Source organism: Ctenopharyngodon idella, chromosome 8 (assembly GCF_019924925.1).
Source record: "Ctenopharyngodon idella isolate HZGC_01 chromosome 8, HZGC01, whole genome shotgun sequence".
NCBI lineage: Eukaryota > Metazoa > Chordata > Actinopteri > Cypriniformes > Xenocyprididae > Ctenopharyngodon > Ctenopharyngodon idella.
Window position 1 is genome coordinate 25,305,461 of NC_067227.1, and position 14,401 is coordinate 25,319,861.

General features: G+C 35.7%; 3 protein-coding genes across 6 annotated transcripts; 2 read left to right on the forward strand and 1 right to left on the reverse strand.

The window, feature by feature from the left end:
• The first annotated feature begins 54 nt into the window (after positions 1-54).
• On the forward strand, positions 55-2,598 carry ndufaf2 (NADH:ubiquinone oxidoreductase complex assembly factor 2). The gene is made up of 4 exons (XM_051902423.1): positions 55-274; positions 656-745; positions 2,070-2,110; positions 2,300-2,598. The coding sequence occupies exons 1-4, from the start codon at positions 61-63 to the stop codon at positions 2,543-2,545; spliced, it is 591 nt and encodes a 196-aa protein (XP_051758383.1). The 5' UTR covers positions 55-60; the 3' UTR covers positions 2,546-2,598.
• A 707-nt stretch (positions 2,599-3,305) lies between these two features.
• On the reverse strand, positions 3,306-4,518 carry smim15 (small integral membrane protein 15). 4 transcript variants are annotated; one of them, XM_051902426.1, is made up of 2 exons: positions 4,372-4,518; positions 3,306-3,901 (listed from the first exon to the last, which is right to left on the reverse strand). In XM_051902426.1, exon 2 carries the CDS (start codon positions 3,879-3,881, stop codon positions 3,657-3,659), a length of 225 nt encoding a protein of 74 aa, XP_051758386.1. In that variant the 5' UTR covers positions 3,882-3,901; positions 4,372-4,518; the 3' UTR covers positions 3,306-3,656. The 4 variants fall into 4 exon arrangements, with proteins under 4 accessions (XP_051758386.1, XP_051758385.1, XP_051758387.1 ...); XM_051902425.1 differs by having other exon boundaries at positions 4,349-4,518; XM_051902427.1 differs by lacking the exon at positions 4,372-4,518 and adding an exon at positions 4,289-4,310.
• A 457-nt stretch (positions 4,519-4,975) lies between these two features.
• On the forward strand, positions 4,976-14,284 carry depdc1a (DEP domain containing 1a). Its single transcript, XM_051902415.1, has 12 exons — positions 4,976-5,268; positions 5,694-5,959; positions 6,052-6,184; positions 6,265-6,386; positions 7,098-7,228; positions 7,324-7,371; positions 7,522-7,659; positions 8,443-9,324; positions 10,315-10,487; positions 10,619-10,792; positions 11,824-12,003; positions 13,213-14,284. Exons 1-12 carry the CDS (start codon positions 5,221-5,223, stop codon positions 13,354-13,356), a joined length of 2,439 nt encoding a protein of 812 aa, XP_051758375.1. The 5' UTR covers positions 4,976-5,220; the 3' UTR covers positions 13,357-14,284.
• Positions 14,285-14,401: the final 117 nt, after the last annotated feature.

Genomic DNA, 14,401 nt, shown 5'->3' on the forward strand with positions numbered 1-14,401 from the left:
CTACAACGCGTACTCTGATTGGCCAGAGCGGGCGCAAGGACCAATCGCATGATAGCATTAATGCTATGTAATTATTGTGTAAAGCTACAACGCACAGTGAATGCGTATGCATGTGCAGTAAGAGAGAACATATTGACATTTCACAAAAAACTTATAGTGATGAGCCGTATAACCTCTTTCTTGCGAAGAACATTTGGAGTAGTAAAAGAACATATCGGCACAGATCATTTAGGAAATAAATATTACTTCATACCCGAGCAGAAGTCATGGACGGGTAGGTCATGCATAAGACTTTGACGAGTAATCTTGACATGTTTTAAACCGAGTAACAGCCAATTAACAAGTTTTTTGTTATCAGATATGAATGCACACCTTTACACTTCTAGTTGGTAGTACGTCAGGATAAAATTAAATGGAGAGATGATAATATAATAATGATAATAGTGTTATTGAGAATCATTAATGTATTTTCTAAATAAACAGTTTTAAACAAATTAATATATTTTGAACTGTAACCATTCTGTACAAAATCCATTTAACCTCTTTTCTGGGCCATTGGTTATAGATAACTTTTTTGCTGTTTGTGTTGTGTTGTTGGTGGTTTGAATAAACCCAATACATTGGTCTCATCCCAATTCTTCCTTGTCTTCTTCAGGACAGGTCATTCGGTCAAGGCGCCTAGTAGAAGCAGCAAATCCAAAAGAGTTTGAGTACATGGAAGGAAGCATTCCTTCTGAATGGGACGGTAATAGAGAGTCAGTCATGAACCTGACTGTAAACAAAACAAATATTATATTTTTATGATAATGTCAACCTAGTAATTCTATTCAGATATTATTTCTATTCTATTCTGTTTCTGTATTAACTGTCTAAATGAAAATTATTAAAGGGTTAGTTCACCCAAAAATGAAAATTCTGTCATTAATTACTCACCCTCATCATCGTTCTACACCAGTGAGACCTTCGTTCATCTTGGAAACACAAATTAAGATATTTTTGATGAAATCCGGTGACTCAGTGAGGCCTGCATTGCCAGCAATGGTACTTCCTCTCTCAAGAGCCAGAAAGGAACTAAAAACAAATTTAAAACAGTTCATGTGACTACAGTGGTTCAACCTTAATATTATAAAGAGACGAGAATACACTCTGTACGCCAAAAAAATAACGACTTTTCAACAATATCTAGTGATGGGCGATTTCAAAACACTGCTTCATGAAGCTTCAAAGCTTTACGAATCTTTTGTTTCGAATCAGTGGTTCGGAGCGCCAAAGTCACGTGATTTCAGTAAATGAGGCTTTGTTTACGCGATCCGAACCACTGAATCGAAACAAAAAATTCGTAAAATCTTCATGAAGCAGTGTTTTGAAATTGGCCGTCACTAAATATTGTTGAACTTGCCACTTGTCTGCCACCTGATGTCACCTGATGGAGTTTGGGTTCCTTGCCGCTGTCGCCTTTGGCTTGCTTAGTTGGGGACACTTGACATTTGACTTGACATTTGATATTCACCAGTGCTTTGATCTGCCTGCATTGACACTATTCTTTTAAGAGCTGCTGTGCAGCCAAACAATGTACCAGTTATCAGTGTGAAGCTGCTTTGACACAATCTACATTGTAAAAAGCGCTATATAAATAAAGGTGACTTGACTTGACTTGACTTGAAAAGTCGTTATTTTGTTTTGTTTTTTTGGCGCATAAAAAGTATTCTCGTCACTTCATAACATTAAGGTTGAACCACTGTTGTCACGTGAACTGTTTTAAATGTCTTTAGTAGCTTTCTGGACCTTGAGAGGTTCAGTGACATTGCGAGCCACCGGATTTCATCAAAAATATCTTAATTTGTGTCCAAGGTCTTCCGGGTGTGGAACGACATGAGGGTGAGTAATTAATGACAGAATTTTCATTTTTGGGTGAACCAACCCTTTAACTGTTTGTATATATATAAAATTGGCCACAGTAATGATGTTTTTCATAAGCCCATAATAAGATCTTGTTATCATCAAATTATTTATTAGCTTAGTTCTTTATTTAACATATCAATATTTCTTGTCTTTTCTGTTTCTTTTAGCTTGGATCAGAGGCAGGCGAAAACAGCCACCTACTATAGAGGTATTATTTCAGATTATATCAAGAATGCCACTCAGAACTCTTTGTGTAATTTTGTAATGTCTAAACAGAATATAAATGAATAAATAAATGTTTTACATTCTATTTTATTATATCTTAAAATGACAATTTCTATCCCTAGAATGATGTAAAGAAGCCATCACTTTAACACATGTCTGTTGTCCTCTATAGGAGTTGCTAAAGAATGAACGCTACAGGGAGCAGATCAAAATCAAAGCTGGAGAGGCAGGGGAAAGGGATAAAGCTCTGCAGGCCAAAGAGTATGAGGAAGGTCTGGTGGCCCAGCCTGTTCAGACTCAAGTCAAAGGTCATGCTTCTGCCACACAGTTTGGGCAGTCTGAATTCAGTGAGGACCCCGTAAGCACTGCCAACACATTCCAGCCAGGGTCCTGGACACCTCCAGGAAACAAAAAATAGGACTACATAAATCCTCCTTTGCCATCTTCAAGTAAATTAGCAGTTTAAATGAATTAGTAGTTGTGCTTGTTTTCATTCTTGACAAATATACAGTACTGTTTTTCGGGAGCCAATTGGAGCCAATTGAGAAACACTGCATGAAATGATTTATAGTTAGCTTAACATGATTGTAATGTATTGTAAACAGGATCATTTCAAAATCAAATTACCAAAGGTAGAACATTTTGTGCATTTGGTTTAATTGAAATGACATTTCAGAAGTACTGGATGCTTGTTTTTGAACAGCATATGGAAAACTTTATATCAGTAGAACTATTACAGTGGTGCAGATTTCCTTTTGCACTTTATTTAGAAAGTGGGCAGCTGCAGTTGATCTCAAATTATTATGTCCTATCAAAATATGATGTTTAAACACCTTTTTTTTTTAATGTAAGAGTGGGCAAGGCTACTTGAATGCCCAAGGCTTCTGGTGTCAACTGCTTTCAGTTATTTTACCTGTGCAAAACACACACACACACACACACAAAAAATGTGTGTTTTATGTTGCAAACTGGTATTTGTTATTATACAATTTATTATCTTACTCATAAACACACTGGTTTGTAGCCAAAAATAGTTTTACCGTTTACTGCACTTTGTTATTTTTCTTGTTATTTAATTATAGTGGCTAATGAATCAATAGAAATATAAGAAATAGGTGTAAAAAAATAAGGTGTATAAAATTCAGGAATAGTATAGTAATCGCAGTTTTGAGTCAAACTTCATGTTAAGAATTTTCTTTATTATTAAAAAAAAAACAATTTAAGTGTTTTGTGGATTCAACTTGGAAAAAACAATCAACCCAATAAAAAATGGAATGCAGAGTACTGCACAGTAGTGGATAGCACAATAATGCAGTGCATTTTCCACTGTATTGATAATATCCTGGAAAAGTACTGCAGTCCTGCTACTGAGATCAAGCAATCAACCCTCCCATTATGTTTCCTCTAAGGGTTTACTAAGGCCTCCAGACCCAGTCTTGCTCCAGGTCCCATAAGAACTGTCCGTGGTTAAGAGAGGAGCCATACATCAGGGGACTGGACTATTATGTTGACCCCTCTCTGTCCCAAGCTCAATCCTTCTTGGCTCTCTTGGCTTTGGCAATGTTCTCTTGTCGTTTTTGTTTCTTTTTCTGCTCACGCTCCTTGGCCTCGATCATCTTGGCGAGTTTCCATGATAACAGGGCGCTGGCGATAAACAGAGGGGTCAATGCCAGGATAACCGTGGTAAGAAAGCCATAGGGATCTTTGGCTGCCCACTCCACCACATATTCTGCCCATGCTTTGATATCAATCATCGTCCTCGGAAATCCTAATCCTATGAAAAGAGAAGAGAGATGTAAAATCACATCACTAAATGCAGGATGTGTAAACAGTTTTAAACCAAATTCTAAAGTTTATAATGTAGTTGAGACTGAGGGCCAACATTGCTGCAATTGTCTTTTTATGCCTAATTGACTCATAATATTGTTAGCTATTTAGTTTAGCATGCAAATGTAAGAGTTTTACTAGAGTAAAGATCTATGCATTCAGTGCAATAAATATATTTATCACTTATTTGATACAGTGGTTAAACCAGTTACAATTCTCTAACCAAGTTTGATAAGCAGCACTGACAGCTATAAGCTAGCATCACAAAGCTTTCTAGCGACCCTTCAGCACCACCAATAATGAATGAAAATCATACTATAGTAACTTTGTGTACATATCAGTGTATAGAGCATGTTGATCAATGTGATAATTGTAAACAAAGACGTTCACCCACCAGATAAACCGTTCTATATTTACCGAGCAGTTATTAGTTGGTAGCTGTCGCCGGACGCGGAAACACTAGCAGCAGTAAAAGCGGAAGTGAAACTCTTAAGTTTTGTTTGCATTGCAGTGTGGGAACTGTAGTTGTTTCCCCTCACGTCCTCTGGGAACGGAAAGTGTATTTGGAAAGTAAACCGTGAACCCAAAAGTAATAATTATAAAACTTTTAAATCTTCCCAAATATACGTAAATTATCATTTTAATTGCTTTTCACCATTATTTGCTATTGATATTTTATCGCTGTTAACTTCTCTGTATTTGTTTTCAATACATGTTGTGTTGTATATATTACTGTAGAACATGCAATGTTATTAATAAATATGATAATAATAAATAAGTGAACTGTAGCTTTTTCATCGTTTATGTTGTATTTTTGTTATTATTCTTTTGCACCTTTTCATTTTTTACATTTTCTTATTTCATTTTGACCAAGTTTTAGGCACCTTGTAAAATATTTTTATAACTTTTCTTGATCGTTTCTTTTTTCAAAAAGTTATTCAAACCAATATTTTGACAGCCAAATCTGTCACCAAGGTACAACCAATGGCTGTCGCCATATCTATCATGTGATCAAACAAACTATCCAATCACAATCGTCCGAGACGTTCGCGTCGTAATTTCAAACGCGTGTGAGGAGGATCGAAACAACCTCGGATTATCTACAGCCCACGACAAGTCAAAGAGCGACTTTGTCTATCTATATATGCAGCAGTTGTATTAAATATAACCTACGAATGCAATCAATAAATCAAAAATAAACTCGCCCGTAAATGTAGGAATAATGAAAACAGCTGAATAGCTTGTGGATACGTCGAGATCTTTTCAATGAGTTCTCACATCGTCACCCCAGGTCCATACAGGGCCACTAAACTGGTGAGTCTCTTCTGCCTTATTTGGTTAAATATGGTGTGGTGATGTTATTAAATTAGTTTACAAGGTCTATAATCTGCATGTCAATTTAAAATGAACATTTATCTAGCTGTTAATTATTTGTAAAGCACTTTGAGTTGCTACTTAGAAGTGCTTTGTTTATTTCTGGGTGATTCTTCAGCTAAATGTTTGATTATTATAACTAGCAGTTTTTTAAAATATTAAGGTCCCTTTAAAACAATTCACCATTCATTCATCGTTTATTTGTGCTATTTATCCCAATTATTTATACATTTTGAACAAAAAAGAGTGACAATTATAAACTTACAGAAGAATTTTCTTCTGTAAAGCTCAGTTTCTATTAGCCATTTGGTTTTGAATATACTGATTACAAGCTCTTCGTGTGATATTATCTGTTTATTTTCCAGTGGAATGAAGTGACCAAGCTTTTCCGGGCAGGGATGCCTTTGAAGAAGCACCGGCAGCACTTCAGGGTTTACATGAGCTGCTTCACCGCATCAGCAGCTGTGGACTGGTTACATGAACTCTTGAAGAACAACAGCAATTTTGGACCTGAGGTCACCCGTCACCAGACAGTCCAGCTGCTGAAAAAATTTTTGAAGAACCATGTTATTGAGGATGTGAAGGGTAGATGGGGCATGGAAGACCTGGAGGACAACAGCCAGCTATACAGGTATGATAAAGTGGATATTTTAAAAATGTTTAAAAGATTTTTAGTGAAAAATATAAAGAGAAAATGTTTTCTGGTTTAAAATATGTTTCAAGGTTTCCATCTACATCTCCACTGAAGCCTATTCCTAACCGTGCCCCCATTTTAAGGAAAAAGAGCATATCTATGATGGACAGGGAGAGTTTCTTCAAATTCAGAGGTTCTAAGAAATTTGATAAAGAAATATTGGTAAGTTTTGTTGCTCCAAATGTGTTGATAATGTGAAATTTCTTTTAAGATGTGTAATATCCACTTGCGATTTCACACAGGAAAATGTGGATCCAGAAACTCAAGAATCTCCTATGGAATCATCCTCAGGTGAGACTGAACGCTGCAGGGAGCTCACAGAGGAGGACATTCAAGTGATCTGGAAGAATGTGACACTTACACAGTAAGCCGACCTCCCCCCACACCATCTGTCCCATATTGTTTTTATGCGTTGACGTTCACAGCTTTGCACCACTTCCTGTTTGCAGTCGCTTACAAAGAAGTGAGGTTATCTAATGGTAATACTTTGATATATTGCTTTGTTTTAAATGACTGCCTTGGCATTTACATGGTACACAAATGTATTTTAAATAATACTTCAGTGAATGTCCAGAAATTACATATGCACTGCTGTTCAATTTTTTTAAAAGATAAATAATACTTTTATTTGTGCATTAAATTGATTAAAAGGGACAGTGTAAAATGTATATTTCAAATAAGTGCTACTCTTTTGAACTTTTTCTATTCATCAAAGAATTCTGAACAAAATGCATCACTGTTTCCACAAAACTATTAAGCAGAACAACTGTTTTCAGTGTTGATGATAATTTCTTGAGCACCAAAACAACATTAGAATGATTTCTGAATGCTGGATGGCTGCTGAAAGTTCAGCTTTGCCATCACAGGAATAAATTACGTTTTAAAATATATTAAAATAGAGTTATTTTAAATTGTAATAATATTTCATAGCATTACTGTGCCTTGGTGAGACTTCTTTCAAACATTAAAAATGGTAGCATCATGGTACTTTTTTTTTGTTCGTGTCACTTCTAGCTTGTTTTTGATGTTAAAGTATGATGTTATACATGAATTTGATAATCTTTTGAATGCTCAGTTTGCAGAAGTTGGTGGGATCAGGGTCTCTTGAAGATGTTTTGGATCCAGCCCAAGTCAATCCTCAGTTCATTGTGTATAATATGACCAAAGTCAATAAACATGGAGTCGTTTCATTGGAAGATAAGACAGGTAAGCCTGATGTGTCATTTCAGTCTAAAAAATGGTGGCAAATGTCATATTTTCACATTCTGATTATTTTCTCCTATTTTGTCCCCCCTCTGTAGAAGATTTACCACACTGGGTTTTGTCTGCAATGAAATGTCTTGCAAATTGTAAGTTCTATTACATGTGAAATTAAATGATACAATTAAAATATGTATTTAAAAATATAAATATTACTTAAGCCATATATATATATTAGTAAATAAATTGGTTAATGTAATTGATTTTATAATAATGCTGTTATTTTCCAATCCATCAAGGGCCAAAGTATGACTCAAACCAGTCATCTTACCCAGGATTTGAGCGGGATGTGTTTAAAACAGTTTCAGACTACTTTTATGGTCTTTCTCAGCCGTTGCTTACTTATCAGTACTATGAACTCTTTGTCAACATCCTGGGTATGTATGAAGCACAAGTTTAATTGTTTCCCCCACTTCAAGTCTCATTACAACTGAAAATATGTTTGCTTTGAATATTAAATTACATGTACACTACCTTTCAAAAAGTTAGGGTCAGTGAGATAATTTTTTTTAAAGATAATACTTTATTCATGCATTAAATTGATCAAAAGTGACTGTAAAATTTCTATTTCAAATAAATGTTGCTTTTTTAACTTCTTCAAAGAATTCTGAATAAAATGCATCACGGTTTCCAAAAAACTATTAAGCAGCACAACTGTTTTTAACATTGATAATATAAGGAAAGTTTCTTTAGCACCAAATCAGCATATTAGAATGATTTCTGAAGGATCATGTGACACTGAAGACTGGATGCTGAAAATTTAGCTTTGCCATCACAGAAATACATGACCTTACAAACCTTAAACTTTTGAACGGTAGTGTATCAGTTTAACAGTTTGCTTAAGAATGGGTTATTATGTCATTTGAGAATCAGGCCTGGGTTGTTTTTAATACTCACACTCCATCCTCCTTCTGGGAAATGCCTCCTAAAGGATTACTTAAACCTTTTGGCTCATTGGCTGTGGGTCTAATTTTACAAAATATTGATGGAACAAACTGTGGAGTCACGCAAAGCCATTTCTACTGACTGCACTGCTTTTGTGGTGTCAGACGATGTTCAAAACTAACCCCGTCTGCTCTGTTTTAAATGTCTCACCTCGTTCTTAAATGTCTTTGCCTGCCTATTAGTTGTTTATGTTCTGTTGTCTGGTCCTTTGCTAGTTATGTGTGGCTACATCACGACTCCTAAAACTCAAAGTGGAAAGCGTAAAAGCCAGGAGGAACCCAACTGCCCACATCCAGCTAAAACCCCACATGTGAATGCAGCCAACCTGTTCAAATCGACTGAATGCCTCCTGCTGAGCTTACTAAGAAAGGAGGCCTTCGATGAAGCCGATTCGCCCATGAGGGAAGTTTTCAGTTCAAAAGCAGAGACTAAGTTAGGAATCCATAGAGCACAGCAGCCCGTTTTTAGGGGTAGAAGGGCCAGCGATGGAGACAGGCTGGACGGTAGCTATCTAGAAATTCCTCAGGCTCAAAAAACAGAAGTCCCATATGGCAGGCTTCGGTCCAGAAGTTGCTCTTTGGAGGGAATCATTGATAAATGTTCAAAGAACAGACTTTTCAGATCATCTGAAAGCTTACAATCCTGCAGCAGTGATAAATCATCCCCACAAACAGATTCTCCAGTAGACCCAAACCTCAAATTTGAGCTTCAAGGTCCCTCAACATCCAAAAACTCTTGTGTTGAAACTTCCAGCAACAACACAAGCTCCCAACTCCATTCACATCTTCATCGAACCAGCCAGAGACCTGCCAGGGCCCGGCCCAGAAGCATCGGTAACTTGTTTGACATAGAGGAGAATAGAGAAATGTCTGCTAGCAGCTTTAGCATCCACGCTCCTGTGGCTGAAATTACCATGAGACCAGATTTCACATCCAGCATTGGCCTTAGAGGTCCTGGTTTGCACAGTTTGCATGGAAGTTGCATGGATGTTAGGGCAGGTCCGAGCATTAGCAGACGCTGTCAGAGCTCTCTGGACCTGAGCAAACCTGCACCAGCTCGGCCCCCTTCGGCCCCGTTAGAACGCCGCTCTGAGCAAAGTAAGAGCATGTGAAAAACACTCATGAACCACGAGGATGTGCTTCTCTGTTTGTGATTGAGCATGTGTTTGTTGTGCCTGCCAGACTAACATGAATATAATTCTTAAAGGGATAGTTCACCCAAAAATTTAAATTCTGTTCTTTTTACTCATTCTTATGTCATTTCAAACAAGTATGACTTTCTTTTTTTGCGTGGAACAGAACAGAGGTACTTGAGTGGAGAAACGATTTTCTTGCTAAATATCTCCTTATTTTCATTTTGGGGTGAACTATCACTTTAATGCTAACTAATTCTATAGCTCACTTTGGCTACTAATGCATACTTTTGTTACATTATACATTTTTATTTTATGAATTTATTTTGCTACTTTTTGGATAAAAAGCCAGGGTAGACTAGGGTGTAATGTATATTTTATATATTTTCTTCTTTTTTTTTTTCAAAATAGCTTATCACTAGTAAAATACATAAAATGAAGGCAATTTGCCTGTGTTCCAATGTTGACTGCATTCAAAAAAGAACAAAAGCTCCTACCTCTATGTAAGTAGGATATTTAATTGATTACATTTAATTTCAATATGTTTAGTATTCACTGCTAAATAGCAAAAAGTAAATATTTTAAAGGGTTAGTTCACCCAAACATGAAAATTCTGTCATTAATTACTCACCCTCATGTCGTTCCTTTTTGGGTGAACTAACCCTTTAAAAGTTTTAAGGACCCATTTCATGGAATCAGCGGGATTACTGAAATGTAAAATATATTTTATATACTGTATTTTAAAGTAATGCATTCATATATATATATATATATATATATAATATAATATAATATAATACACACACATCACTAGTCACAGTAATAGAATTCCTTAGAAATTCCAAGTAAATGCAATTTATGTGTGATTTGATTACATGATGTTTAAGCTTTGTGTGTTCATAGTGAAATTATAGTCTGGTAAGTTCGTTTACATGTGGGTCACTTCACATTCCAGGTTTATTGCAGCCTTCATTGGAGCGAGTGGCCATCGAGGCCCTGCAGCTCTGCACGTTACTCCTGCCGCCTGCCAGCCGCCGCAAACTTCAGCTACTCTTGCGAATGATCTCGCGCATGAGCCAGAACGTGGACATGCCGCGGCTGCATGACGTCATTGGAACAAGAACTCTGGTCAGGAAGAGTTCAATAGACCTTTTTATCATCATAATCTCACAGAGCAAATTTTTTTTTTTTTTTTTTTTTTTTGTGCACATTCTTATGCCGTACACATTACATATGTATTTGCGTTTATGTGTGTGCAGTTGGTGCAGACGTTCTCTAGGTGTGTCTTGAGTTGTGAGGAGGTGGATGACCTGGACGAGCTCTTAGCTACAAGGCTGTTATCGTTTCTCATGGATCACCATCAGGAGGTCCTACAGGTGCCTGTTTACCTGCGCAATGCTGTGGAAGATCACATCAACTATCTCAAATCACTGGTGAGTCCTGACAAACCACATGGAAATTACTCTCACAGCTTATATTTGTTAGAATAATGTTTATTTAAATTTAGATTTATTATAATATTTACAGTTTATTAACAGTGTTATTTAAGATCATAATTATATAGAACTATAATTAACTACATTTGCGTTCAAAAGTTTGGAGTTGGTATGTTTTTGAAAGAAGTCTCTTATGCTCACTAAATCTGCATTTATTTGATCAAAAATACAGTAAAATAGTAATATTGTCAAATATAATTACAATTTTAAATAACTGTTCTATTTCAGTATATTTTAAAGTGAAATTTATTCCTGTGATGGCAAAGCTGAATTGTCAGCATCATTACTTCAGTCTTCAGTGTCACATGATCCTTCAGAAATCATTTTAATATGCTGATTTGGTGCTCAATAAATGCTTCTTCCTATTATCAGTGTTTATAGCAGTTATGCTGCTTAATATTTTTGTGAAAACCATAATGTATTTTGTTTTTCAAGATTCTTTAATGAATAGAAAGTTAAAGAAAATAACAGCATTTATTTGAGAGAGAAATTTTTCTAGCAATGTCTTTACTGTCACATTTGATCAAGTTAATGCATACTTACTGAATTTTACAAAAAATATCTTTCTGACCCCATACTTTTAAATGGTATGGTATTAAATGATATGGTACTTTTAGTATTGTGAGTCATTTTTGCCTAAAGCAAATTGCAACCTGAGGATTAAAGTTTAGTCAGGGTTAAACAGAACTTGAGCTTGAGCAAGAGTGCCCGAGGCGTGTTATCGGTTACCACAGAAAACAATTTCGACTCATCCCTCACTTTTTAAAATTTGTGTATGTATTGTATTGGACTTACAATAGACGTCTTTAGGGCAATTGTATAGGAGGAATTAAAAAACAGAATGTTAAACTGTATTTAAACCAGATTATTCCTGGTAAGAGATGGCTCTGTTTATTCAATCATACAGTGTATTTTGTTAATTTGTGGTTATTCCCCTAACATTCATTTGTATGCGTTCCTGATCTCAGGCCACATGCCCAGGCTCTGGTGTTGTCATGCCGACATTCTCATTCTGCAGGCAGATCAGCACTCAGGAGTTTGAAGAGCAGAAACTGTCTGTATCCCAAGCTGCTCTTGTTGACCTCCTGGAAAATCTTATAAAGGACAAGACCATGTCTGTCAAAGAGAAGAAAAAGAAGCTAAAACTGGTATTTATTTACTGAGCTCATCATATGTCATAAACATCCTGTTTCCACAAAACGGGTCCAAAAAAAAAAAAGAGTAAAACTCTTAAAAGGTTTACTTTTTGTTATTTTCTAGAAGTAAATATTGAACACAAATTGAAATTTGATTTAATCAATTAAGTATCCTACTATGCTAGCTACTTTTTTACATTAGATAAGTTTATCAAACATATCTAATTGTTCTCACAACAACAAAAAATGGAATTTGTGCTTCTAATGCTTAAAAAAAACAGAACACCAAAGTGTTAAAGGCGCAGTAAGTGATTTCTGAGAAACACTGTTGATATTTGAAATCAACCCATACAAACACACCCCCTCTTAATTGCTCTGCTCCCAAAATTTGAGAGTTGGTGTCTCTTTATCATAGCAGAAGCTAAGCAAAATAATGTTTCAATGGTTGTGTCCGAAATCACATGCTGTCTTGAGTAGGTATTTTGAATGAGTAATTTCTTCACGACCGCTAAAAAAATATGTTCTATATAGTATGAATGTGTGTAGTATTAATGGAAACCAGACATACTACATTCTCCATGTTGTTATTATCATGTGACCTACCAGACTCAGTTGCATAGCTTCACTGACATTCACAAATCCTCCCGTGGCCTCATGGGATAGCATCGTATGCACACTTCAGAATCTCGCCGGAAGAAGTAGGTCATCCGGGTACTTTTTGCCTACTCTTTTATGAGAATTGTTAATTCGGACATACTACTTTTGTTACATAATGTTTTTTGCTTACTATATAGTACGGAAGTATGTGAAGTAGGGAAGTATTCGGACGCAGCCAATGACACTCAAAGTTGTCCTGTTACTATAGCTAACATTACAACAGTATATCTGGGTTCTGTGAAACATAGCAAAACCAATGTTATTCATGTATGGAACAGAAACAATGCAACATCAGTGCAACATATCCCTTTTTTTTTTTTCCAGTGATAATCCTCCAACCTTTTCTCTTTTGTACTCTCTCAGCCATCGTCTTTCTTCAAATCTCCCTCTTGCTCACTCTTTCTCCTCCTCCATCATGAGTGTATACGCCCCCTACTGTTGATTGGCTACAAGTGTGTTGTGGTGCTCTGTTTCTCAGAAATCACTTACTGCACCTTTAAGTCATAGTATGTTAATTTAATGATGGCCTAAAAGCAAATAAACATTTTTTTGTTGTTCTCTCAGTTTCAGAAGGAATATCCTGACATCTACTTGAGACGTTTTCCCACAACAGAGAGTGAAGCTCAGCTTTTTGCAGATAAACCAAAGATAAAACCTCCAATGCTGTTAAGCATCAAGAAACCAAAGACCTTCAGTATTCGAAACTGAATACCTCTTAAAAAGCTCACGTATGAATGATTTTTTTGGGAGACTGTGAGATTAAATACTTTTAGCTGATCTATTGGAGTAACATTGGATCGCATCGGTGTAATCTGAACTGTAACTTCACTGAAGTGTTGTTTTTGAGTTTCTTGTGGCATTTTTCTCTCGTGAAGTGACTTTTAATGGTCTTTTTTTTCCCGGTTTCAATACAGATGTCAGTTTTAATGTTATTTATTTATGTGTGATTTGTTGTAAGTTATTGGGAGCTTTCAGACATTCATATTATTGTAGTAAGTACAAAACTCAGCGGTTCCACGGCAAATAAACAACCTGACATGCTGTTTACATGGAGTCTCCTTTAAACGAAATGAAGATTTTTTTTTTTTTTTTTTTTTTTTAACAATTAGTCTTGTAATATTGTTTACGTTTCAGTTTTATTCTCGTTTTCCTATTATCACCTTTTTGTGTGTCTTCAGGTGTTTTCAATATTCAGGTTCCACAGAAAATGTTCACTCAGACTTCTAAAGCCTAATATAACAATTTTCAGTGTGATGTGGGAGTTTCCTGGCTAAGCTAGTATGGGCTAATTTGCACTGTTTTTCATCTCATTCGCTAATATGTTGTTTCTTATTATGTACATATTTTCTGTCTAGTCAGTAATCTACTCATTGCTTATGTTCCTCTTTTATTGGTGTGAATGGATCATCTTACACTCAAGTCACTGTACTGTTTCAGTGGCTTGCGTATGAAGAATGAAAGCCTAAATTTGGACTGAGATTGATTTATCTGTGTCATCATATATAGTTTTACTGTATCAAGTAAATGGGCATAAGTGAGCCAAATCCGTTGCGATTTATGTTATTTTATTGTATCACCCCAAATACTTTTGTAATACTCTTCTTGATCTATGCAATAAACTTTTAAAATAATCTTACTTGTGTGATATTTGATGTTTATTATTATTATTATTGAAGAATTGTCAGTATTTAAAAGATATAAACATTTATGCATATGTAATTTTAGTCTCTGATTTGTTAGGACTGCTGCATTG

Excerpts from the sequence above, each read along its gene's own strand:
- depdc1a (XM_051902415.1), top strand. The coding sequence starts at position 5,221 with ATGAGTTCTCACATCGTCACCCCAGGTCCATACAGGGCCACTAAACTG. Across the intron at positions 6,387-7,097 it reads AAGAATGTGACACTTACACA|TTTGCAGAAGTTGGTGGGAT; the intron begins GTAAGCCGACCT and ends TTGAATGCTCAG. Across the intron at positions 10,488-10,618 it reads TCATTGGAACAAGAACTCTG|TTGGTGCAGACGTTCTCTAG; the intron begins GTCAGGAAGAGT and ends ATGTGTGTGCAG.
- smim15 (XM_051902426.1), bottom strand. The coding sequence starts at position 3,881 with ATGATTGATATCAAAGCATGGGCAGAATATGTGGTGGAGTGGGCAGCC.
- ndufaf2 (XM_051902423.1), top strand. The coding sequence starts at position 61 with ATGCTATGTAATTATTGTGTAAAGCTACAACGCACAGTGAATGCGTAT. Across the intron at positions 746-2,069 it reads CATTCCTTCTGAATGGGACG|CTTGGATCAGAGGCAGGCGA; the intron begins GTAATAGAGAGT and ends TGTTTCTTTTAG. Across the intron at positions 2,111-2,299 it reads AACAGCCACCTACTATAGAG|GAGTTGCTAAAGAATGAACG; the intron begins GTATTATTTCAG and ends TGTCCTCTATAG.